A 26,722-nucleotide genomic window follows, 5' to 3' on the forward strand; every position below is an offset into this window, starting at 1 on the left:
AATAAGGTACGTTGAATTATGCCAGCTTACCTTTAGATGCAAACTCTGTATGAAATGAGTCTCTGCTATACCTTTAAAGTAGGCTGTATGTCCAACACAAAGGCCTGCTACTTAGTTGGAGCGCCTGCTATAAATGTTAGAACCCAGCAGAGTGAAATCATGGTTTTATAGACTAAGGTATTGTTGTCAGCATTAGTCATCGATCTGTCACTACTGACTGTAATTACATCCCTTGCTGCATCATCCTCAATGAAAGGATGGCGTTGAAGTGTATTGTCTGTTATCACAGAGTGAGATCATTTTATAGGCTTTAGTAGGGATATTGTGTTACAGCTGTTTCCCACTCGTATCGCTAAAAAGTTGTCTGTATCTAGTTTGACATAAAACTTCCAAATCTAAATCTAAATCTAAATGTCTATTTTCATGAAGAGATGATTTTCTTTTGCTTGAAGCCACAGAGTCTCTATCACTAATCTTAGAAGTGTTCATTAGTGAATGTAATGGGAACATTAAAAAAAGTCCTCTGCAACTATATGACATTTTGGATGTCCATGAGTTCGATGCAAAACTACTTCCAGGCAACTGCATTTGAACAATAACAAAAAATGATACAAATGGAACTGCGCAATATTCAGAGAGTGTCCTCCAGAGATTCAGCTTCAGTTGACATATCACGTTTTTTAAAACATGAGTCAGTCTCCATCCTACCAGAGAGATACTGCCTCTGCATCTCCTGAGAGTCCTAAAGAAGGTGACTTCTCCCCTCGACAGCTTTATGACAACCTGAAGAGCCTTGAGGAGCAGGAGACATGTGACGACCAGAAAGATCCCCTTGTTAACATCACAACCGACAACTACTCCAGCTCTCTTTTGAACATTTAAATCTGTGCACCGCTAGCGGCAAATGACCTTGGAAAACTTTGTGCTGGCATGCTTCCACAAGAACAACTGATTAAGAAAAGTGAGTTGGTTGACTTGGATGTTAAAAAGTATGACAACTGTTAACAGCCAGGCTGTCAATGTACTCTTCATTATTACACCGTTTCTCCCCTGTATAGGCCATTGGACAGAACCCAGATGCTTCAATACATCGCCGACAGAAAAAGAACCGTAAGGAACATTTTTAATTTATAATTGCATCACTGTAAGTTCTTTAATCATAACAATAATAAAATGTCAGTGTCTTCTTTAGGGACCTTATCATTGACCTGCAGTATTACACTTTAATCTCCTGTAGTATTTTGTTTTGATATGCAGCAACATTGATCAGAAACCAATCTGTGATGCTTAACCTTGGTCTACAGTGTTCTTTGATTGTCATGTAATCACATTTTGCTGGTCTGGCTGGTCTAAAGGGTTAAAAAGCTTTTCAGTCTGCAGCGGAAAAAGGAAGAGAAAAAAAGAAACGCTGCCGCTGCGATCTGATTTAGGTGTAGTGCTCCCTAAAGCCACCATTACTGCAGTGGCATAGTTGAAGCAAATGCAGTTTCTTTTGAATACATGGATGGTTGAGTCTACTACAGTTGGCAAAGGTGGTCTACAATATTACACAGTCTTAAATTGCATGACATTGGCGTAGAACGAAAAAAAACTTGTTATGCGTAATTTATATCCCAGCATCCACTAAATGTATCTTCTTCAAATGTAGTCTCTTACCTTTTATGCATACTTTTAGCTCAGCAGGCAGCTGTTTTCTACAAAACACGTCACCTAGCCAGCACCAAACAGCAGACTGATAAAGTTAGTGACTAACTAGCTGGTAAAGGTAGTCAACTGATAAAAGGAGAAGATATTTTCATAAGAGATGACAAAGAACAAAACAGAGCTGAAAGGAGAGTTAGTACTGGACTTACATTCATCAGGTGGCCAGACATGTTACTTCAAATGACTCAAATTGCTAAAGTTGCTCCATGTCTGCGAAATTCTTAAAGAAGGGACAGCCAAAACAACTTCATGAGATGATAATGTCAGCTGAGTCTCTGCAGCTTGTTTAGGGGTTCCTCTGCCCCCAAGAGGGCACAAATCAATTACTGTTGCTCAAAGATGAGTATAGAGCCTTTCTGGTAAAGCATTGCTCTTGTCTCTGTTCTACTGTGCAGACCGGTCCCACCAGAGTTCATGGAGGTACTCGCACTGGATGGTAGACTCATTACTTTGGTGAGCGCTCAGAGCCAGACAGATTGGGAGTGGGTGGAGCAGAGAATCTCTTTCAGCTGTCAAGGTAAGCCATGTCATCAGTTTGGGTGCAAAAGGGGTCACCTGTTCGTGCCCCCTCTTGCCTCTCATGACTTAGACATCTGTCAAATTCCCAATTATTTCTCTCTTGTGCAGTTCAAAAGGAAATTGAAGATCCCCAGTTGTTGCAGGCAGAGGTGGTGAGAAAGGACACTATCACTGACTCTTCAGAGGTAACCTGCTCACGGCAAAATGTGCTTTATGTATAGTCAAGTGATGGCAATTTTGTTAATACAACACAAAATATGAAAGTAGTTTACTTTACTGTAAAACTACTGTACTTTTGAGGTTCCTGTACTTTACTTGAGTACGAATTCAATATTATGTTACTTTATACTTCCATACATTTCAGAGGCTAATATTGTAAGCTTTTATTCAACTACATGTATCTAATAACTTTAGTCACTAGTTACTTTACGATTCAAATTACTTATCCAAAATATAATCACGACAGAAATTATGTATTATTACAGATGAATGTAACCAGTGGTAATTATTTAATTATAATTAACTAGTTGAATTATTTAAAATGAGTCCCAAAGATGTAAAACATGTTGAGCTTTTCAGCTTTCAGGCTCTGCAGTAACATCAGGGATTATTGTCACAAACACCACACTGATGACAGAAGTCACTGCTGGATGATCCACCACAAGCATTACAGCATTTAACATGTTAGCTCGATACAGATAACATCAGAGATTAATTATGGTAAATGCAAGTTTTTTTTGGAAATATGTCAAGGTTAAAAAATGCTAACCATACTCCATAATTTCAATACTTTTACAGATTTTGAAACATTGGCTCACACAAAAACACAACTTTGTTTGAGTAACGATAGTAAATATATATTTTTTTCTTCCAACCCTGCTTTTAAGATCGGAGTACTTCTGTCACCACCGCCAAAATCTCAAATTTGTCTCGACAAAGACATTACAATATGAGCAACATACAGATTGCAAAGCCCTCTAAAACAAATTTGCAAGGATCCTTTTATGCATATAGGTTATATGTTGCTTATTCATCCAACGATCTGTGCAAGTCTTGCTTCTTTGTATTCACATCAGGAGCCAGGGAATGAAATGATGCCAAAGGTGGAGCATGATATTCCTTGTGTTGGTCCACCTCGTCTTATTGCATACAAGCCAGAGCCAAAACAAACGCCTCATGTTGAAAAGGTACCGTTGACTTAGTCCTGTATCTCGATATTGCCCATAGTGCTTGGAAATGACAGCGATAGCCTTTTTCATTTTCCCACAGTAGCTTTATAGCGAGTGGAGGCTATAATATCAGAGGTGGGTCTTTTTTTTTGCTGCACTGTAGGTTCCAGAGGTTGAATCTAAACAGGAAGTGCTTCTTACTCACCTTAACTATTGCCAGCAGCTCTGTCAGCTCTTCATACAAAGTACTGTTGGAAAATGAAACAGACTTGTGTAGCTTGTTTACCTCCAACAAGAAATTGAAAATAAAATCATTAGAAATAATGACTGTTCGGATAACCTTGACAACATTATTTGCATTTGTGGTGGGTACAGGTTCATAGAGGAGGAGCAGTGCAAGAAAAAGAGTAAAATAAATGTTTCTTTTTGTGAATTTTCTTTTATTCAGCTCTTTTCTTGTGAGCAAGCTAAACAAATGAGGGAGCTTATATCAGGAGAGAGAGAGAACTTGGCACAGAAGGAGTCCGATAGGAAGATTGATGTGAACCTGCCTGCCCTCGTCATGAGTGAGGACAAGAGAGAAGCTGCTAAAGCACAGGCAAAGGAGAGGTGAGCAACATGCATGCCCTGTTCCCTTCCACATTCATTTTATATGTTGGTAAGATTGAGTGGAAGACTGCCAAGGACATACAATTGTACTGTATGTGTATATTGCTGGTACTAGATTGTATGCCATGAAAGAGAGGTATTTCTCTTTGTGTTTGCAGTAGCGTGACATATGAGGTAATATCTGAATTAGATTGTTTTGCCCTTCAGGTTTTGGCATTGTATTGTACATTTTTCCCACTACTGCGGAAAATAATTCATATTTCTAATGTAGGTTGAGACTATTGCAACTCCAGAGAAAACCTAAAAAAGACAACTTGAAGATGGACTTAAGTAAGTATATGTAACCTGGGGCCCTTGTCAAATTAGTACAAATGATGAAGAAATTAAATGTGCAGTCATAAACATACGACGTCCTTCAACCTGTCAAAAGAGATTCCCAATATCAATGATGAGCGGCACATCCCTCAGCTAGATATCAAAAGTATGACTGACTTGTTTACACGACAAGAAGAAACAGATGGTGAGCCAAAGGTATGTTTGAATATTTGATTTCATAATGACATTGTTGTGTCATGTGTTTTATCACCAATGTATTTACCTGACATGTAATGACTAACTGGACTATTTTGCATCATAGCTCAAAGAAGTAATTAAGAGGTTCTACAAAGGTGGGAAATGTTTCCTCACCTTATGTCCAGATGGAACAGGTAATGTTTTGTATCCTTTTAAGAAGTGCTCAAAATTGAAGATCATGGACTTGATCAACATACTTAAATAGAGGGTACACATTTGTTCTTTTTGATAAAAGATTTGCACAGTGTTAATGAGCCTTAATAGACAAAGTTATCCTTCTGGGAAAGCAGCCATTATAATATCCTCTGCAGAAGCTGCTGACTTCACTTACATCATCTTGGAGGACAAGGACGTAGCTCCCAGCATCAAAGGCATTTTCACAAATAAAGGCCAAGCCACATGCTATCATCCCAATGGAACAATGTGGTAAGTATTACTCCATAATAACTGCTATTATGATTGTTTAAACAAAGTCCTTACTAAAATACGGCCTTAAAAGAATTACTCTACATTTTGGGAAATATGCTAATTCACTTTCTGGCATGGAGTTTGATGAGAAGAGTGATACAATTCTCTTTTCTCCATAGCTACAGCCAGCAGCTGTTTAGCTTAGCGCAGCATAAAGACTGGACACAAGGGTAAACCGCTAGCCGAGCAGTGTCTGATTGTAGCAAAATTGGCCTACTTCAATAGTTACATCTTGTTTGTGTGGTCCATACAAACAATAGATTCCACCTTGCTAGGGGTTATGTGCCAGATTATTTCTTGCTGCAGTTGCCATATTAATTTACCAGTAGAGCATCCAGAAAGTTAATGGTCACAAATTGCTATTTTTCGATTTTTGTTTTGTGTGGATTAATCAAACGAGGTATATTGTGTTACCTATGAGCTTTAGAGGTGCTTTAGAGGTAGCGTTTTCCCTGTTTTCAGTCTTTATGCTAGGTAACTGGCTGCATAGTTTAACAAACAAATATGAGGGATGGTATCAGTGTTATCAACAAATAGTTAGCTCGCACATTGCAGGGCTCCATTGTCCACTTTTTTATTACAACTTTGAAACTCAGCTGCTCTTCATAAGACTAAGTGTGCATGCTAATTATTTGTTTATTAAATGATGTGCTCACTTTCAGCTCAGGACCTTCTGTCTTTGGTTTTGATGTGCATGCTAGTGGTATCAATGTTCTCATCCAACTCGCCACCAGAATGTGAATATGCATATTTCCCAAAAGTAGTTAATTATTAATCAAATGTAAGTGTCAAAACCAAATCTAAACTGTACATTTTCTTAACTTAGACACCAAATATCTTCTTAGTTTTCTGAAATTACTTTTTGACCAGAGATACTTTTGGGAATAACCTGCTGCCCTCATGCTACAGGTCTATTTCTCTCTGTGGTGTGTCTGAAGGTTGAATCTGACCCCTGTTGGAGGTCTGTGCTTCTGTGAGACAGGAGCTTTGTGCAGGCGCTGGAATTGGTTCTATCGTCGTGACCCGCATGTGCGTGACCTTCCCTTCAAGCCTCTAACATTTGCCCTGGGCCCACACATGAGCGTGCGGATATACTCACAAGAGCGCATGTACATCACCTTTGCCTATCAGCAAAACAGCGTGCACTTCAATGTGGGGTCAAAGCTTAAGGTAGGTATTGATAAATGCACTTTAAATGCCTTTGCAGTGATTTACTGTATGTGTTTCTCTTTGTCTTAGAAAAATATAGAAGCCTCCATGACAAACTCTATGCAGAAAATAACATTCAATAAATTAATGATTTGCAATATGTGCAGAGATTATTATTATATTTTTGACAGGGTACCTCTTGTTGTTTTTCTTTTAATGCAGCTCATTTATCCAGAGGGCCATGACAAGCCGGGGCAAGACGTTCTGAAGAGATATATCCAAATGAAGAGCTCAGAGATTTACTCTCTGCTTGGCCAGATGCAGACCTGCATGTCCCACCATTCTTCAAGCCTGAGCAACATTAAGCCACATTACCGTTTCATTGCCCGGACACAGCGGCTTAGCAGACAAATGGAAAAGGAGAAGTCATCCGAAAAGATAAAGGACCATATAAATTAAGAGAGAAATACAGAATTGGCAAAAGCTGATATCATTTTTGGCTGTGTTACAGTTTATAGCCTTATATTATATAAAACCTCTTGAGTATCTGGTGGTGCTTCTAATCATTCACGGTTCCATTCAGACTGTAAAGCTTGAGCTTTATAGGGAAAAGATTTATGGAAGATTTGGTCAATTGGTTTGGAGAAAATAAAAACTCTCAGGGAAGAAGCCCAAGTTGTATACTTTAAACATAGTATCTAAAATATCACCCGCAACAAATTCATTTCCCCAGATATCATGACCTTCCATAAGATCTGCTGTGATGGATTCATTGCTAAATGGATGATATTTAATGAAGGAGAAACACTACACTGTTATTGCAGCCAGTTGTTGTCCTTGGTTTTAGAAAGATGCAAGTTGTACATATATTTTACTTTAGAGGAGCCCAAAAACGGCCAGCAGCAACAGACATTCAACCATAAACACACAGATTTTAACGTCCACCATTCCATCAACAATCTAATCCAAAATCATCAACAGGCCCATTTTCCCAGTTGACACACCACTTTTCCCATCAAACCTATTCTGTAATCTATTCATTCAGAAAGTAACATAATATATTTGCACATGCATTTGAGAACAATGCCTTGCAGTGTAAAGCTCACCAATACAAAGATTTTAAGGGGTAGTATTATTTCCATCTATTGCAACTTCTTCTTCTTTTAATAAATGTAATACATTTTCAATCAATTGATGTAGTTTTTCTCTATCAAAGGTTTGTGGGTTTAATGTCGTTATTTAGTAGTCATTCAGGAAGAAGTAAAGGCTGTGAGAGACAGAACAGAATACATGGTGGTATACCTCACAAAGCGTTTCAATCACCATATCAATGTGTGTTAAAAGGCACCAACAGTGCGTGTACATTGAAAAGAAGCACATCTAGGTTTAAACAATCTTTGTTCGTCGATGCATTTTAAGTTCACGTTCTTTAACTAGTCTATTAATTAGACTACTGTAATGATATACATCCATTATCTAGTTACTATATATGGCCCACTGGAAGGCTGTTAATTTGCGTTATTCCCAGACTTCTAAATTGAGCTCAGACAGCAATTTGATGAGGTGGCTGATTAACACTTACGCTTCAGATTTTTTACAGCAATTGCAGAAGATGAAAACACCGTACAGAGATATTTATAATGTTTTCTTTCCCTCCCGTTCTCTCAAGGTCAAGATTAACATGTGCTTTATTGTCATGAGCATGATTACGTACAGTAAGGTTTGCAATGATATTTCAGATTTTTTTAAAGAAAAAATCAACAAATTGTTGGCACACGAATGAAGAACAAATAAATATTGATATCATTAAAAAACATACTGTGTATATGATCAGCAATGAAATGTCATGACCACATAATAATCACACGACCATGTCATTTCACATTAGTTTAAGTACAACACTGCTCATATTGTGTGTGTACTGCTTGCCTCGTCATTTTGAGTCAAATTGCTCTTGGTTTCAATTATTATATCTATTATAAGTTTTATTTGAAATACTTCTAATTATTTATTTTTTTACTTTTCACTATTAAACTGCACTTATGTATGTCCTTGTGCTGCTGCAACACCTGAATATCCCCTCTGAGGATCAATAAAAGGCTTATTTTGAACAACTGAATATAATGGCAGCGTAGAGAGCTATAAAAGAAGAGAAATCAAATAAATGAAAAGGCGTATTTTGAAGAACCTCAGTTTCCGCCATAGACACAGTTGCCTATTGTTCTGTGGTTGCTATGGTACTACACTCAGAGCAAAACATTCTTTATCTGATTTTAAAAAATTATTAATTAATTCATGTGTGGTTTCTCTGCTAACCCTCTGTTTTTCAAAGAGTAAAGGATATCAAGGAGATGAAGATTTTAACACTTGACTCACCGGGCAAATCAACTGAGATGGATTCAGCGACAAATCCTGGACTTGTAAACAAACAGAGGTTCGGAAAAAAATGCCTCAAATTGACTTTGGTGACAGCATCATGAACAGTAGATGCTAGGCAGTGCAACCAATGGAGATCCAAGACACTATACTAAAATCTTGCTCATAAGTGATATTGTGTCATCTTTTAAAAGGTTGATGAGAAGAGAAGAATTAAATATTTATCCATTTTAGGCCTCAGCATCTGATACAATAAAAAAACAAATTGCACTATGCTTCCAATACAGTAGCCAGTACTTATTGAAGGGTAGTTGTACTGGGTTGAATTATATTGTGCTGGTGCTTGCATTATTGCATTCACCCCCTGCACATATGTGGGTTTATTAAACTGATAATAAAGACCTGGTTCCTGTTCAAGCTCAACTGATTATCTGACGATCCATTCATTTGACGGGAGAGTTGTCACCAGAGTCAGCGTGGAGACACAGACTGACTGGGAACATGAGGAACAGCGCAGTCAAAGTACTTTCTTCACATTTCATGCTAATTATTTATCTCTGACCTTGGTCGGTACATTGGGAATGTCTTAGATAATAATAATTATTTATTTATTTGCATTTGCAGATTATAAATACCCAAACCAAGGAACATCAAAAGCTCCTCAAAAGAAGTTGGAGTTGACATCTGAGCAGGTGAGTCTGTTAAGGTGCAGTTAATACCCAGAGGATGGTTAACAATGACAAACTCACAATGAGGAACCCCCCCCCCCTCTTTCTGTCAACTGTCGTGATGATGTCCTTGACAAAGTAAAAGCTTTGCGAGGACACATAAGAGTAGGAGAGGCTTCTCTGAACTTCACTGAGTATCTTTATGTCGTTAAACTAACATTAGAAACTCACTTTGTAGAAAGACCTTAGACAAATGGTGAAGAGATGCAATTAGCATATATGAGATTTTGTGTGTTTTAAAGATCATTTTACTTTTGCCAAAGAAATACTGAAGTTTTCATTTCCTTGTCTATGATATTAGACGATATGTAGATATGACATGGTATCCAGAGACAGGGTTTTGATTTATTCATGAAGCACAAGTTAAAGACCTCAAAGAAGTTTATAAATTATGAAGTGTCTTTGTTTTTTCTCCTCAGAGCGTTCCTAAAAACATGAAGTCTGAGTTGGAGATATCCCCAGATAATGAAGTGTTGGATTCGCTCAGCAAGGAAACTCCCCAAACTCCCGCAGCCTGCCAAGGAGAAACGGAGGAGTCTTTAACTAATCTGGACAAGGTATGGAGGAATATGCCCCTTTTAAACTGATTCTTTTTCCTCTTCTCGATAAATATGAATACATTTATGGAACACGCAATTAGTCTGCGAATGTCTTGTATCAAAACTTGCCTGTCACTGCTGCTTGTTTCAAAACATGCCAGACAGTAACATGCTTTTTGAATACCTCATTAACTGGAATATTTGGATACTATGTATTTGTGACAGTGTCTTTTTGAAAAAGAAAATGTGATTTTCTTTTTTAAAGAAATATGTGTCTACTCCAATAACATTTTCAGATCCCACTCTCAAGTGGATCAGAGTCATCTGTGAGGAACATTTGCTGCGAGCATTGCCAGCAGCTGAAGAAACCACCAGTGACCAGTGATCAGATAGCCAACAGTGTTGACCCGAAAGAGGTGAGAGAGAGACAGAGAGAGAGAGAGAGAGAGAGAGAGAGAGAGAGAGAGAGACAGAGACAGAGAGAGAGTGCAGCTATCACTACTGTTGATATGGTGACATGCTTATGTCAAATAAAAACTGACGCAACTGAAAAAGAATGTGACTTTGCTCATTTTGCTGAATGAAGTTACATTCAGTGTCAATGTGTGCAGCTGGGACTTGAGATGATTATGGATGCAAGTAATAGCCATGATCATTTGAATCTTATAATCAAGCTGTGACATCTATCCACTTCTGAATTCTCAACCTGGAAATTGAAATGCAATAACGTTATAGCATCTAACTATTTAACAACAACGTCCATCTGAGATTAGGTGGTTTGAATTTCCCCCTCTGAAATTGCCAGGTAGTAATTTCAAGTACCCAAGTGGCATATTTAGCCATACTAACAGCATGGCTCAAGGGACAGCTATGTAGGTCTGTCAACCACTTAAGTCCAGATTGAAATGCCTCAAAAACTACTGGAAGATTGCCATGCATTTAGAAACAGACATTCGCAGTCCCGAGGATGAAGGATGCTCTGATTTTCTTGTTAGTGCCATCATGAGGTTGACATTTGTGTTTCAGAGTGAAATATATGGATGGCCATGGATTGTTTTTTAATTTGGTACAAAATCCCCATGGTGCAGATTAGATAAATCCTTATGACTTTGATGATCTCCTGAATTTCCCCACATCCAAGTTTAAATTTGTCTAAATATTATGGTTTATGACATTCACATCAGTCTCAGTTATGTTTATTAGGAAATGTTGTCATGCTGAACTAAGGTGTTGAATGTGGTAGTTATCATACATGCTAAATATGGCTATGTCAGCATTGTCATTGTGAGCATTTTAGCATGTTGATCTTAGCATTTAGCTCACAACACAGCTGTGCCTAAGTATAGCCTCAAAACCGCTGTAGACGTCTATTTCCTTTTCTTTTTAAGAGTTTACAAATTCACAAGTTAAGCAATCATGCCTGAATGGATCCAATTTTCTTTCAGCATTTCAAACATCTGTCAAGAGGAAAAAGGATCCTGGGTAGCCCAGTTTTTCTCTTGTATTTTGTTGTCTGAATTTCACTAATCCAATTTAGGCAACCTGATTATTTGATTAGATCAGAATTTGACTCATTAAGCAAATTGAATAATTACTTTTGGACTCTTGGATTTTCTGTCTGAACTCTTTACGTCAAGTTTATTTTTCCAAGAACCAATTGAAATGATCTACTTTACATTAAGAATTTAGTAATGGTTAGATTTTACAATTTGGCTAACATGTGATTCCATAGGAGAATAAATATAAATTTACAATTTTGTAGCATTTTGACATTTACACTAGTCTTTTTTTTCTCTCTCTCTCTCATTTCCTCTCTTTGTGTCAGTTTTTCTGCTGTGAGACGGCATGGAAGTTATCTGAGATTCTGCTGGAGGGAGCAGCGGTTATTACTAAGGAAACCGTGACTGACAGAGACCCAGCGATGCAGAAAGATCTCAGGTCAGGATCGCTCTGTTCCATTATTGGCTTTCACCATTAAATGGTTTTCAAATTAAAGGTCTATGCCATTGAATCTCTGATGCTACATTTTACATGATAAACCACAGGTTGGAAGGTTTGGAATTTGAAAGCAGCTCAAATCGTCAGACCCCTAAAGCAGGTTACACACACCATCTATCACAGACAGATTTCTCATGCAGATTCAATTTACATATCTTCCCCTCTTGTTCATCCATGCTGTAACAAGTTTAACTACATTACAGGACACAAACCACAAGTATCTGCCACCCTACACTATCGATTATTAGATGATGCTTGGACTGCCACAGAAATCATGGATTCTGAGAACACTTTCTCTTTCAATAGACAAAATTCTGGACTGAAGGTACTTACATATGTGAAATCACTGGAGAACGTCCTATCATGACTACAGCTGAGAGTATAGAAGCCTACATTAATTAATAATTATGTTTGGCTCAACAGAAGACAACACCACTTGTCAAAAATTACAACAACGGTCAAACATTTCTTGTGATTTTTCCCGATGGAACTGGGCAAGTGTGGTATCCTTTAAAGTGAATCTAACTGACATATGCTTAATACTTGAAGTTTGATTTGTTATCCTTAATCATATTTGAAAGCTATCCATCAGGAAGGCTTGCCATTCTTCTCTCTGCTGCACCATCTACAGACCGGTGTTGTGTGGTGGCCCTGGAGGACAAACATCTGCAGCCTCACATTCAGGCAGTTTTCACCTCCAGAGGACAGGGTACCTGCTATCATAACAATGGCTGTATTTGGTATGATTGTTTAATCATTCACTATATTTCATTTCATGAATGTAACCAACAGCAGACAGAAATGACATTCTGTCCGTGAGAAAGAATAAAACTCTTGAAGGGCTTTTTGTTCACAAGCTGCTTCTCTTTATTAGGGTGACTCTGACTCCATGGGGAGGCACCTACTGCAGTGACACAGGAGATTTGAAGAAACAGTGGGGCTGGCTGGACAATCAGCATCACGTTCACGCTCCGCCCTACCAGCCCTTCCGCCTGACACTGAGCCCCAACATCAAAATCCACATCCAATCCCAAGAGCACATCTGCATCGCTTTCACCTCTGGCAAATGTAGTGTGCAGCTTAAAGTAGGGGCAAAATTAAAAGTAGGTTATTGTGGCATCAATATTCATAGCAGCAGAAATACAAAAGATGAGATAAGTAGACCCAATTTTAGGTCAAATCATTGATTCTTCTTTACTTTGCAGTGGAATCAAGGCATGGCTCTAACGCTGCCGGGGCCTGACACGCTTCAGAAGTATCTGCAGCAGAAGAGTGCAGAGATCAACGTCCTGCTCCAGAACATCCAGCCCCTCATCAACTATCAAAAGACTGTCAGTCCACAGAAGGTCAAACCCCAGCAAAGCCCCATCTCACGGATGGAAAGACGGCAGCTGCCAGTGAAACAGCAACAGTCTGCCAAGAAGACACCCTAAAAGCGATGATGTCCTTGAATGGCAGTTTCTCATTTGTCTGGAGTGTCTGTACTTTATCGTTGACAGAATTTGAATTCAATGACAAAGTGCTTTCACGCAATAAAATCAAAGAACATCATTAACCTTTCGTTTTTTAATCAGTACACCTGTACACATCATTTTACATGGGACACACTAAAGCAAATGTCACATTGCCAGTGTCCTGCTTCATTGTTTTTTTTTAAACTCTGAGAAGACCATTAGGAAACATACCCATAAATCATACAGTATACAGTGCAAAACTGCAAAGGTCAAGGGAGTAAAAGCATATTAGTTGCAATCAACCTATGTATAAAAGGAAAAAGTATAAAACATTTTATTTTTTTACATATTTGCAACAGAATAACAAAAACATTCACAAGAAGAATCTTTAAGAACACATAGGACAAGTAAAGAACTGAGTGGATTTTGCTATGATCAGAAGGACCTGAGAGTCCTGTAGCACATCAGGCCACTATAGTGTGCTACTGAATGGAACAAATGCTGTTACATTCTTAAATAGAGGAATTAACTATTTTGCAGCATTTTATTCTTAATCTTCCAAACAATCCAGGGAATCTAGGCATCTGAATAAAAAAATCCCCCTTACTGGCCAATAGCTACCGAGCTGGTGAAAGACCCTTCAGTGCTTCTATTTGCACACCAAAAGTGTCCTTGTCTTAACACAATTAATACATCACCCCACCACCCGTCCATAGTGTGCAACTGTGATCACGTATCCACCCCAACAAACCCACCTTCCTTCTCAAGTCAAAACAACATCATCAACTCTGTAACCAAAATAATACTCTCCACTTCCCAGTTTGTCAAGGACTTCAAGATGAATACCTGAAGCAGCTACTTGAGCCTCTGTCAGAGAATCTTTGGTCTAGTGCAGGATATTTTTTTTATTTTCCTCCCGCCGTCGTCAATTCAGCGCTCCCAGTCCAGCTTGCAGCTCAGGTGGAGCTTCTCTGGTCATCTTACACACTCAGCCTCACAGCTCCTGGTTGGAGTTGCAATATCCCATTGCTATCCAGAGGGTGTTTCACCAGCACTGCCACGCCGAACTCGGGCATTACTTATTCACAGACAGCAGTAGGTTAATCTGAAAGAGAGCCGGTAAAAAATGATGAGTGCTCACCGTGACTTAGCTGGCACACGTTATCTTAACGTTTCTCCACCGAAGTTGCCCTCGGCAGTTTTGGATGTTATCATTAAAACTATGCCATGTCCCTTGGGCTGTTACAATCCGACAGTACTGTACCTGCTCCATCGACGGACACGCAATGATTTGAAGGTCTTCTCCGCTGTATTCCTCCTGAAGCGAGGCATGCAGTCTTTGGAATACCTGCTGGATGTTATTCTGTGGGAAAAGACATCCTATTACTGAGTGCTGGAGAGAAATTAATACTACATTTCCATCTGGCCTGTGTCCCCTCGCTATCTTGTTTCCATGTCAACCGCAGAATTTAGCTTCCCCTCTCATTCAGCTTCACCTGGCACGTTGATGAACAGTACACAGGCGGCACAAGGATGTCTCTATTAAGAGTTCAACCACACAGATTATTTAGAGCTAAAGGAACAATCGTGAAGCCAAATGTAAACAAAAAGGGTCAGCCCAAGACTGCATGTCCCTCCAAATTGATTGACAGGTCTTTTACTACAGTGACTAAGCCGTGCTAATGAATAAATACAAGTCATGGACGGTTTGTCATGCTGTGAGAGGTTTGTTTACATGGTTATGTCTGCACAACAGACCTACACTTTCAATATCTATGAGGGGAGAAACACACAAAGGTACTTCTCAGTGATACACGTAAATAACCTCTGATTTACATTAGTTCAGAAAATTACTGATTTGATCTTTGAGTGCAAACACATGGAATTCCTGCTTTTTAAATACTGTATGAAAGAGTTATTTGAGTTTTAACAAGGACTTGCAAAGAAACTTATGCCGCACATGCTACAACCTAGCGTTTCCACCACCCACCCGGACAGGCTTGAAAAGGATGAACTCCGTGTCTCTATTGGCTAGGTACAAGGACATGCTCTGTAAAGTGCTTGGCAGCTTGCTCTTCATCACACGGTAGGTAGTCATCACTATATCGTTGATCTTTGCTGAAAAGGGAAAAAAGGACAAGCCGTTAAATGAAAAACATTGACATGCCCTCTAGCATGCGCTGTACAAGTTTTGATGAATTACAGCATGATGCCCGTGGTGTTTCCTGAGACAAATCTTACCTGGCTGTGCCCAAGGTTGCTGAGACAGACTGTACGTGGGACCACCTTGGATAGCCATAGTTTTAAGAGCTGCAACCTGAGTGCAGTCAAAACAAAACATTACAATCTGAAAAGACCTAATTGGTACTGGTGTTACTACAAGCACAAGTGACTGTGATGCCAATTGGACAAAGAGTAGTATTTACTTCATGAATAAATAACTGAGTGAGGTGGGTAGACATAAAAGACCGGCAACAAATTATTGCGGCACAATTGCTGCATTGAAAGATTTCAGAACACAATGAAATATCAAAACAAACAAGCGCGCGCGCGCGCGCGCGCGCGCGCACACACACACACACACACACACACACACACACACACACACACACACACACACACACACACACACACACACACACACACTATATAATTAGATAAGTTAGCTGAAAGACAGACATTTTATCTTCAGTTGTCATTTAAGTACCGAGACCTTCAGCGATCAGTGAATGAGCAAATCATTTTTTTTTTAAAAGCTTTTAAAAAAAGTAAAAGGCTGAAAAAATGAAGGTCAGGATGAGCCATCGATGCCTGAGGCAAAGTCTGCCTTCACAGTTACCTTGGTGAGAAACTCCTCAAGGTTCCCCACAAAGATCTGAGTCTGCTGCTGGATGAACTGCTCACAACTGAACTTCAGGTGCCGGTCCACATCCTTCTTAGAGTCAATGTAGTGCTCCTTTATCTCTGGTGTCCCCTGGGGGCCACATAGACGAAGGGTTTAGTACTATCAAGTGCCGTTTCTCTGAGACAGGGTGCTATCAAAGTACATAAAGTGTGCGGTAGGTTTAATAAAATAGGCAAAAAAGAGAAAATAAAAACACTACCTCCAACAGGAATTCAAGTATGGCGTTGTGACTGTTAAATCGGAAGAATTTGGGAACAGCCTTAGGGTTCAGGATTTTGAAGGCAGCATCTTCACACAAAGCAGAGATTAAATCTTGGCTGGTGTAGAATTAGAGTGCCCTCTAGTGCTACAAATTAAATATGACCTTGACTGAGATGAGGAGCAAATCTGCCCTGTGAGCCGTCGGTTAATGTACATTATGGGCTTGGATTACACAGTAATTTCCAGATAAATTGTTGCCACCGGTGCATGTGATAGGCAGAAGTTGCTTAATGAGCATGCGAATGTAATGACTGGCTTTATGGAGCTCAACACCAATGTTCCCTCCACCTTTAATTATCTCACCTCGCGTTTTCTTCAGATCCAGTGAGATTTCCTTGATGGCGAAATCGGTGTGAAATGGGGCAATCTGTTCACGCACTATCAGCAGGTGCTTGATCAGGAAAAGTTGCCCGTCTATTTGCGTCTACAGAAAGTGATAGCACACGGTTAAATCCACGCTGCAGGCTGCCAACACAAAAGGGCATCTGCTGACTATCCAAGCGACGGAGAACATAAAAAGCATAAGCTTAGAGACGATAAGGGAATATGTCTAATTGATAACTGCTGATTAACCATAGCTGGAAAGGGATATAACTGTGACAAAAAAAAGGCAGCTGAAACCATTTATTGCTCAGCTAGCGACTAAAACATTGGAAAAAGACATCATCAACATGGGGTGGGAACATATCCTCTGAGATTGATGTTGCTGCTTTAATTTGAAGTGTTAGGTTGAAACGGGCCAGTTAGCACAGACAGACAGCAAATTTGAAGGTGAGAGAAGCCCATAAATAAAGGATGGTCTGCTGAACACTCTGTAGAGCATAATAAAGCACCCATTAAAATAAACTTTAAATGACATCCCAGCTGCTTTAGTTAGGGATCCGGTAGCAGGAAGGAATTTAAGTAACAGAGCGCATTTTATCTTAGAGCGAACTGATCTTATTATATGTCAAAAGAATGGCTCATTTCCAGTTATTCTTAAAATAATACAATTCTGAAAAGTTCAGTAGAAATATAAAACCATACTCTACTCCTAACCATATGTGCCAACCTTGTTTTTAAGGATGATATCTGAAGCTTTAAGCAGGGACTGGATGCAGGCAGATAAGGCTTCTTGAGATAAACCCTGGAAGACTGCTCTCTGGAAAAAGACCAAGTCACAGTAAGAAACACAGGAATAATGCAATGAGAATGCAAAGAGGAAAAAAAACTATATGTCACACATCTTACGGAGAAGAGACTATAAATTAAATAAAAACTAGACACTCACATCTATACATCTGTAGAGCTTGGACAGACAAACCAGCGTTCGTCTGACAGTAGGGTACCACATGCCGTGCAGATCAGCAGGAGAGATGGATGCCTGTAGGCGTGATGCTTCTACATTTCCTGTATTCATTGTACAAAGGAGGAAAAGAGCTATCAGGAAATAAATAAACCACCAAAAGTTGTGTGTGTATATATATATATATATATATATATATATATAAAAAACAAAACAACTGGAAAAACGTACCAGCATTACTGTTTCTTCTACCATCAGGATCCTCAAGCTGAACATCAGAAAACATGGACTCTTGTGACACCTGCTTCAGCTGCTCCTCCTTCAAGCTCTGAGCAATTCTCTATTGGCAAGAGTTAGAAGATACGACGTGTTAGCTTCTTCTTTTTCCATTTGCTTCAACAAAAGGCTAAATTAATAGAAGATAAAATGCTACTCAAAAGGTATTTAATAAAATGCGCAGATGTTCACAAGCCCAAAGACCAAGGCCTTGAATTTACATAATGAATTATGCTTTTAAAGGACCTGTAGGTAGAAAGTGTTACATGTTGGAAAGTCACTTTTTTTTTACTTTGCTTCAATAAGACATCTACAGGTTTTTAAAAGCTTTTCATGAAATAAAATTAAACTAGCTATAAGAAACAAAAAGACTGAGATTTGACATTGAGCTCATGGGGTAAATTAAACATTTAAGAGCTTTGAAACATTGGTCAAGACGCAAAGTCGTATTTAAATACATGTGCAGACATGTAATAGTGAGAAGACCTCGCAAAGCTTAAATTTACTTTAATTCAACTCAAAACATTAAGATAAATGTGCTCGTTATGTCGACCATAACAAGCATTTTAACAATTAGCCAAGGCTCTGGGAACTTTGGACAGCGAGCTTCCCCGATTTTTGAATTTCAAAATGGTCAATACATTAACAGGTAATGAAAATATGAATTAGTTGCAGCTGTTATTATACTTTCTGGAAGGCCGGTTGAGTAGAAGCTAAACTGATTACTATGACAATTAGTTTGTATTTTTCTGAAGATGTTACAAAGAGAAAATGACATCACTTTCAGCTCACAAGGCTCACCTCCATCATCTCTAGTTTCTCAGGATAGGCCAGATCCCCTGGAGCTGGGTTGTAGCCTGTGATATCAGTCTGGATGTAAATGTGAGTCCTGTAGACCAGCCTCTCCTGGACATCCTCCAGCATCTGCTTCACCACTGTTTCAAAGGCCCCCAACTGAGTAGCTAGATGAAAGAGCTCAGAGGTCAGTTTACAGTTTACAGCACCCCACTGGGTCTTAAGTATGAAGATGATAAGATAGTGGATGGGGTGAATGAAAAGTGAAATAAGCAAGGTGCTATACCAGGAAGTCTCTACGTTTCAAAGGAACAACAACAACAACAGCCTACCAGCACCTCTAAAGCTCACTAATGAACATTTGTTAATTGTATCTTTTTTAATCTATACAACAAGTGTAACGTCTACAAATTCCTGTTTTCCTGGGGGTTATCATCAGGCTATTTCTTGGGAGTAGTAACTTCCAGGACTCTCCACTAGCTGCGACCAAGATTTAGTCTGGTACATAACCCTTGACCAAAAGCAATTTGGAGTTGGTACACTTTCATGGTACTACATCAGTCCCCAAACTCCAGCACAGCTGTATCTCAGTAACTCAACAGTTAAAACTCCATGTGACAAGTGAGAAGCTTTAAGGAGAACAACAGCTCTAACCTACCATTGTTATGAACATGGTCTTCCAGCATCTCATTCTTGAGGATGCTGCAGAGCTCTGACAGGGTTTCCAGGTGGACGATGTGGATGATTAGAGGCCGGAGGACATCATACAGGGACAGACATAACTTCTCCAGCAGCTCGCTGTCAAAGATTAAACGCCATTTAATTGCTTTGTACATCTGAGAGCAGTCTAAAATTATACTTTCTGCTCAATTAAAGCTTTGACTCTCCTTCAAGTTAAGGAGTAAAGTAATGTCTAAAAATAATTATGCAAACTGTTAAAAAAACGGTTTCGCTTATTAAAAAAACGGTAACACAAATTGTCTGCGCATGCTGTGTAAATTGCTATTTCAAGCACTTAACATATCAAGCCAAACTTGACACGGCTGTCATGCACTTCGATGCGTCACGCCTTAAACAAACACATCCTGCCTGCATGTGTGCCACAAGACCATGACTCTCTGAGTGTCCATTGATACTACAGAGGCGGGCGCTACTCACTCTAGTGTAGGTGTAGGTTTGGAGAAGAACTCGTTGTACAGTTGGTGTTCATCCTGGCAGACGTGAACCATAAAGGCGCAGCCACTGCGAACCTGTACAAATACAACATAATGATCACCTGCTGCAGTGCCTACTGATACTTTGCTTTGGCTCCACTTCAAACAAGCAAACACATTCGCCCACATAAATGATGCAGGCGGCCATTACAGCAATCATTAACAAGATGCATAACCTTTCAAGTTTCATTAAAAAGGAGAAATCTCGGACAGGTGGTGCCGCTGGTGTGACGTTTGTTGTATGAAATTCTGACCTTTAAGTGCAGCATCCCCATCAAGCCAATTAGCGAAGTGTTTTTAAATGCCACAACAGCAACAAAATACGCTGTCTGTCTGGGTGCCAAAATTATTTTTGAAGTATCAAATTAGAATAACAAAATATTTGACCATGAATTACTGGGCCAACCTTCAGGTCAGTCCCATTTTTTTAAACAGTAGAGGAATACACTGCTTTATAGATGAGTATACAAACAACACTGCACAGTAATTCACTTGTGAGCACAACAAGAGTAAGCTTTGGATGCATGCTGTGCACAACCTCATTCATCATGTGCACAGCTTTTGAGTCTGCACCCACACTCCCGAAAATATCCCAGAGGGGCCCACACTGTGCATTCTCCATTAGCTCAAATGTCACCTTATTTCTAAAAGGGCAGTTGTGCTTTAAACAAGTCGTGCCTCACCAGAGCACAGTGGTCTTTGCTGTTTTGGTTGGTCAGGTCAGTAATGGTGGATGTAATGCTGGGACTGAGGAGCAGCTCTCTCTGGTCAAGGTAGCACTGATGGATTTCATCGAGCAGCTGATGGTATCTGCTCACATTAATATAAGGAGGAATGAGTTCATTTAGTACAGCGGACACAATAGAACAGGAATGCTGCTACTTTAATCTGGAGACATGCCAACACTCACTCAGGAATCTTCTCTGCTCGCTGTTCTATCTGTTCAATCAGTGACTGAGAAAAGACAAAATATCAATAGAAAATGCCTTACATTACAGGAAATGATCCATGTATAATGTCAGTGGGTAATAAAAACAGTACACTCACTCTAACTTTAGGTGCAGCGGCTCTATACTTAACATAGTACAGTGTAAAGGCATTGTCTGCGTTGGTCAAGCCCATTGGATCCTGGGGGAGACAATTAAATTAAATCAATTATTGATGTTGGACTAGGCACACATACTGGTCGGTATGATTGCCTCCTTTCACCATTGTTGGCCTTGTAGGAGGAGGAGATGAGGCTTTTCCTTACCCTTTTCGTTAACTGACTTGTGAGATGCTGCATTGTGTTAACAATGTGGATCTTCATGAAGTGCATCGCTCTAGAAAGACATTGTTTGAACTTGGCCAAATAAACTGGATAGTCCTTGAAATTGGGCTGCAATTAATAGAGATGTGCAAGTGTTAAGACAGATGTAATTATGATCTCATATGATATATTGCAAGGCATAAATAGTACAGCTTCATCAATCCAAAATTATATTGCCATCGTCTTCCCACTGGTATATAAATATGCATTAATTACACAAAAGGCATTCAATCATCTAGTGCAGAGGTCTTCAACAGGGGGTCCGCGACCCCTAGGGGGTCCGTGGAGGTACTGCACGGGGTCCGCAACATTTTTGGTTGATTAGAATTGTTTTTATTTTTTTTTCCCCATAACATGAATCTGTCCATTATTTTAATAGTTCAGTATTGTATGTTTATGCATGGCAGTGGCACTAACAGGCCATCACTAAATTTCGTTTCCACATTTATGTTTAAAATAAAAACATCAATTTGAATAGCTTGTATGCATGATAATCATACAAGGTATGTTTCTAAATGACACGGCCACCCTACTCACTGTACCTTGCACATGTTTAAAATAAAAACATGAAGATATGAACCTGTGTATTATTTGAATAGCTTAGTATTGAATGCACAATAACTAGGTATGTTTATACAAGGCACTAGGCCCAGTTTAATACAAAACACAATATACTGTATATAGTAGGGGGTCCCTGCTCCATCTCTCTATCAGTTTGGGGGTCCTTGGCCTGAAAAACATTGAAGACCCCTGATCTAGTGTTTCATTATTCTATCGTTGGTAATAAAATGAGATTTGCACAAACAGAATTGAAATTTCATTTCAATTGTGTGCGGCTACTTACATGTGAAGAAACATATTCAATGCAGTCATCCAATTTTGACAGCATTGGTATAAAGCCTTCACTATTTACAGACAAGGTTGGCGAGTTCAGTTTCTGCAAAGACAAAGCTTGGTTCAGAGTAATTCCAAAGATAAACAATTATAGTCTTCCAGATTTATAATCAAAACATTTTTATATTAATTTGGCAAGCTACCACTGCCAGAAATGTCTTCTTTCTATTTGAAACAAAGCCAAAGTAAAATCTCCAAAAAACAGTTGTACGGATTTTACTTTGATGTTTGAAAGGTTTAGGAGATGAAACAAAATTTGATGATTACATTTTATTAAACTTTTTAGAAATAATTACGTAGGAAATGTAGCTGACGTCCAAATTCTTCAGAATAATGTTTTTAATAATTGATGATCTTAAGGTTTAGGTTAATATCTAATCAGCAATCAACATGCACATAATCTACAATGCATAGATTTAGCTATCAAGATGTAGATAAAACTTACCGTGTTTATGTTTTCTAACTCATTAAAATATGACAGTTTCTGCTGTATGTTCTCTGCCAGGTCAACAAGCTCCGACTGCAGAGAGAGAAAAACACAGCTGATATAATACAACATGACAGTTTAATTTCAGTTCACGTTCAATTCAGCTCAAGTTCCTCGAATGGTCCAATCTATTTATGAACATAAGCGTCTTTCAGCGTGAAAACAATAATGAAACAACAGTGCCAATAAGATATGAAATATGTCACAGGAAGAATGAGCAGCGCACAGATTTCTTTTTCACCTGCTGAATGCCTGCTAGCAATTCAGACACGCTTTTATTGTGTCACGCTGTTCTGCACTAGATAGTGGACAGAGTTTACAGCCAGCTACTTTTACACAATTACACAGCAAATTCTGTAGTTTCTGGGTTTTGGAGTGATGTTCATGTTTGCTAATATTTAGTACTTAAGCCTTTCCTGGACTATAGGAAAAATACATTCAGTGACATTACAATTCAATCATATTCTACTGATCAAGTCTCAGCCTCAGATCCTTATGTGGCCTGGGTTAATAGATGGATGGAACAAAGAGCAGCTTACCTGCTCTTTTAAGAGCTGTTCGCAGGCCTCGTGTAAGGTGCCAGTCTTATTGGACACAAACAGATACTGTTTCTGGAGGGAGTCCAAGTGCTCCAGAGCGGTACTAACATCGGTGAGGATAGCGTCGCATTGTTCCTGGTAGCAGTTTAGATCATCTCTGGTTTTCCTAAAGGGAAAGCAGAAACATCATCTGTGTGCTAACACAAAGACAAGATGATGCAGTGAAGCTATACCTACAGGTTTGCAGAGCAACTTGACAATGTTTTAACGCTGAGCAGACAACTTGACGCACCATTCTTGCTGTACTTCTGACCACTTATTGGCGTGTTGACCAGAAGAACAGCAGAAGAGTTCAGCCCATATAGCAGCAGATTTCTGCCTTGCTTTTTGTTGTTTTAGTGGCAACCTGAATCTTCTTCGTTGGCTTATGATTAGTTACTTGGTGTATATCTGTGCATGCTTGTGTCTGTGGTTAATAACTAGCTAGCCTGGTAAATCAGACTAAAATGCTATTTCCTCTAATTCAATGTATTTGAGTTGCAGACCAAATCTGAGATTTGGGCAGCAATTCAGGGGTCTGAAACCAGGCTAGTTTATGATGGTTTATGGTTTGGGGTGTGTGATGACGAATAAGCCTTTTAAGGTAAATCACATTAAGTTTACTTGTCATGATACATTTATATCAACTGTAATAACACTGCTTTACCTTGTCAAAGTGGTTTGTTTCTGATTAACCCTTACTCTAAACCCTCCTCTAAACAAGAATATGGCCAAAACAATCCGTACAGTGTGGGATAAAGCACTTAAAACATATATGCACCTGTATTTTGAGCTCTCATCCTGGTCCATGTTTGCCTGCAACTTGGCAAACCAGGCAAAAAACTGCAACACAAGTTGGCACTGTATTAAAACCATGCACCTTATTGTGATACAGCACGTCTAACTGGCTACAGCACTATTTACTGTGGACAAAGACAGTCACCTGTTGTGCGGTTTCTATCCTGTCGTTGCCCATTTCAAGCATCTGGAAACCCTTGAGCAGGACGTCCTCTGTTGACGCGGGCACAGTCGCTATGAAGGGAGACTGCAAAGACCGCGACGACAGGCTGCACAAGTCCTCAATGGGCAACTGCAAAACAAAGCGGGGCTCTTTAACTCCAGACATACCTGACGTGGCTTGACGTCGCGAAGTACAAGTGCAAGCTTGCTAGTTAGCCTACAAGCTAACATTCCGTGACATGTAGCCAAACTTCAATATTCGGTTTAAATGACAGTGCGCTGAGTTCATACAGAGACACATTTAGGTTAGCTAGTATCACTGACGTTAAGAAAGTAAGTTAGCAACCCTGTTAGCATGCTAGCTGGCTCCCGGAGTCACAGCTCACCTCTGACGGGACAGAGAGCGTTTCAGCTGCGGTTCGGATCTCCAGGACAGCATCCATTTGTTTCTCCGTGAGGGGAGCCATGGCATCGGTGCGGCGATCCCAAAACGACAGTTTCTCCCGGGTTTCTTTATCTGTTAGGTCCAGAAGGGACTGATCTGTGGACGCCATCGTCACTTTGTACAGCTCCAACGTCAGCAGCAAAAACGCGCAGGTACTTCCTGTTCCGGGATTGTGGGCGGAGCTTGGGGAAGTGGCTGTCTGATGCAGTTAGTGAAGTTCAAAAATAGTTAAATTTACTAAAGGGTGTATTTGATTTCAATACTTTTTATAGTGATCTTGGCCTGCCACAGATCATGCTAACAACATAAGCTGTGTGTGTGTGTTTGTGTGTGTTAGCGTGCGTGTGTTACGTTTTTATTCTAATTATGTTGTGTCCATCTTCAATTTGATGTATAAAATGTTTGGTATTCATGCTATTTATGTTTTATTTAATTTTTTTTATTTTAGTTTTTATGTTGGATTGAATTCATGTGTTTGGTTGTGTCTGTTCTTTTTCAGTTTTTTTCTGCAATTATTTTTATGTTATGGGTGTGTTGGTTATAGCGATATTCAAATCAGTCATTCCATTTCAATGATTGCAGGTTCAAATTGTAATAAATACATAAATAAATAAATAAATGAATAACTGCAGAAAGAAATGTTGGAACAACATTTAGAATTTTTGTTATAATACCTTAGAAGTATCTTCAAAAGTTATTTACTTCACATTAGTCTAACTTTGATTGTTCCTGACCCAGTTTTATTTATTCTGTATTGCCATTGAGTCAAATTTGCATCAGCTCTCACCTGGATGAGACTGAATGTCGCATCATGCCTTCTTTTTGTTTTGCACCAAGGACCAGGAAAACCCAATCATGTTCGTCTTTGTGCTGCACGGATAGATGACAATACAGTCTCTGTTATCACTTATCTTATCTTGTGTTATCTTATCTTATCCTATCTTATCCTATCTGATGCCCAGTTCATTGTTATTACAAAGCTAGCACCACAAGATACATAGACCAACATGATGGATGTCATTTCTGGGTGTGACAGATATGGCATCTATTATCACTGAAAATACAAATCCTGTAGGTGGAGCCCCAGGGCACATTTTTTTATATTTTAAAATGAGATTTCCGATTTTTGTTCATCATGTCTGCAAATTGCTTTCTTTTCTCTAAATGCACATTCAGAGTAAAGCACTTAATGACGCTTTGCCTATTGTAAGTGTTGTAGTCGCACAAAGACAAGTTGTTTTATCATCCAAAATACAGAGCCTTAACTTAGCGTCAACTCTACAATGCCTTTGTTTATTTAGTTTTTTGTTTAGATGTGTTCTAGGTCTTTTTTATTTCATAATGTAAAGCAGACAATGGACAAATACGTTTACAGTTAATTCATTTTGTGTTTTGTTTGTTTTAAAATACTGGCAGTGATGAAATCATTGCAAACACTAAAAAGGTTTAGATTTAACTTATAATATGCTCGGTATATAATAAAATTATCCAAAACTAAAAAGTAATTTCGTTTTTTACAGTGATCCTGTCATCATATTACTTTTTTAATCAACCAGATTAGATATCAACTTATGCACACCAACATTTTATTACTTGATTATGATAAAATGTTTCCATTTGAATCTTTTTTCCAAAATCTTTTCTTTATGTCACTGACAAATTGTTTGTCACCTAAAAAATCCACCTAACGCTTAACTTAGAGCTAAAATTACAGTCAAAACCAGACCCATGTAGTGATCCATTGTGAATACAGAAACAATTTTCAGTATTTCTTCACAAACAAAAGTGTATACATCTCAAAATCCTGGTGGCATGTCATGGAGGAGGTAGTGTTCATGTATTACAGCTTTGTCTGCAGGGTGTCTCATAAGGAGGTCACGCAGAGTTCAGAATTTTTCTTTTTTGCTCCTGTCTACTTTAGTTGAAAGGGGATGCTGCAGAATTCAAGCCATGTTACTCCAGAACAAAAAGAGATGTCAGAGCAAATCTTGTCAAAAGTTATATTTTAGCTCAGTGTGGGTCAGAGT

The 26,722-nt window shown here is 39.0% G+C and overlaps 1 protein-coding gene and 1 pseudogene across 1 annotated transcript; one reads left to right on the plus strand and one right to left on the minus strand.

Annotated features, from left to right (window-relative positions):
- Nucleotides 1-674: 674 nt before the first annotated feature.
- LOC137890002 (uncharacterized) lies at nucleotides 675-13,265 on the plus strand (annotated as a pseudogene).
- Nucleotides 13,266-13,383: 118 nt separating this feature from the next.
- Nucleotides 13,384-24,822, minus strand: cog3 (component of oligomeric golgi complex 3). The gene is made up of 23 exons (XM_068704814.1): nucleotides 24,637-24,822; nucleotides 24,234-24,380; nucleotides 24,072-24,133; nucleotides 23,252-23,417; nucleotides 22,671-22,745; nucleotides 22,176-22,268; nucleotides 21,275-21,400; nucleotides 21,070-21,150; nucleotides 20,933-20,976; nucleotides 20,706-20,832; nucleotides 19,967-20,058; nucleotides 19,467-19,606; nucleotides 18,815-18,975; nucleotides 17,969-18,077; nucleotides 17,723-17,841; nucleotides 17,504-17,593; nucleotides 16,756-16,876; nucleotides 16,391-16,479; nucleotides 16,126-16,260; nucleotides 15,528-15,603; nucleotides 15,277-15,404; nucleotides 14,551-14,649; nucleotides 13,384-14,391 (listed from the first exon to the last, which is right to left on the minus strand). The coding sequence occupies exons 1-23, from the start codon at nucleotides 24,802-24,804 to the stop codon at nucleotides 14,362-14,364; spliced, it is 2,478 nt and encodes an 825-aa protein (XP_068560915.1). The 5' UTR covers nucleotides 24,805-24,822; the 3' UTR covers nucleotides 13,384-14,361.
- Nucleotides 24,823-26,722: the final 1,900 nt, after the last annotated feature.

This window comes from Cebidichthys violaceus, unplaced genomic scaffold, assembly GCF_023349555.1.
Source record: "Cebidichthys violaceus isolate CVI_PGR_0920_01 unplaced genomic scaffold, fCebVio1.0.p SCAF_11, whole genome shotgun sequence".
NCBI lineage: Eukaryota > Metazoa > Chordata > Actinopteri > Perciformes > Stichaeidae > Cebidichthys > Cebidichthys violaceus.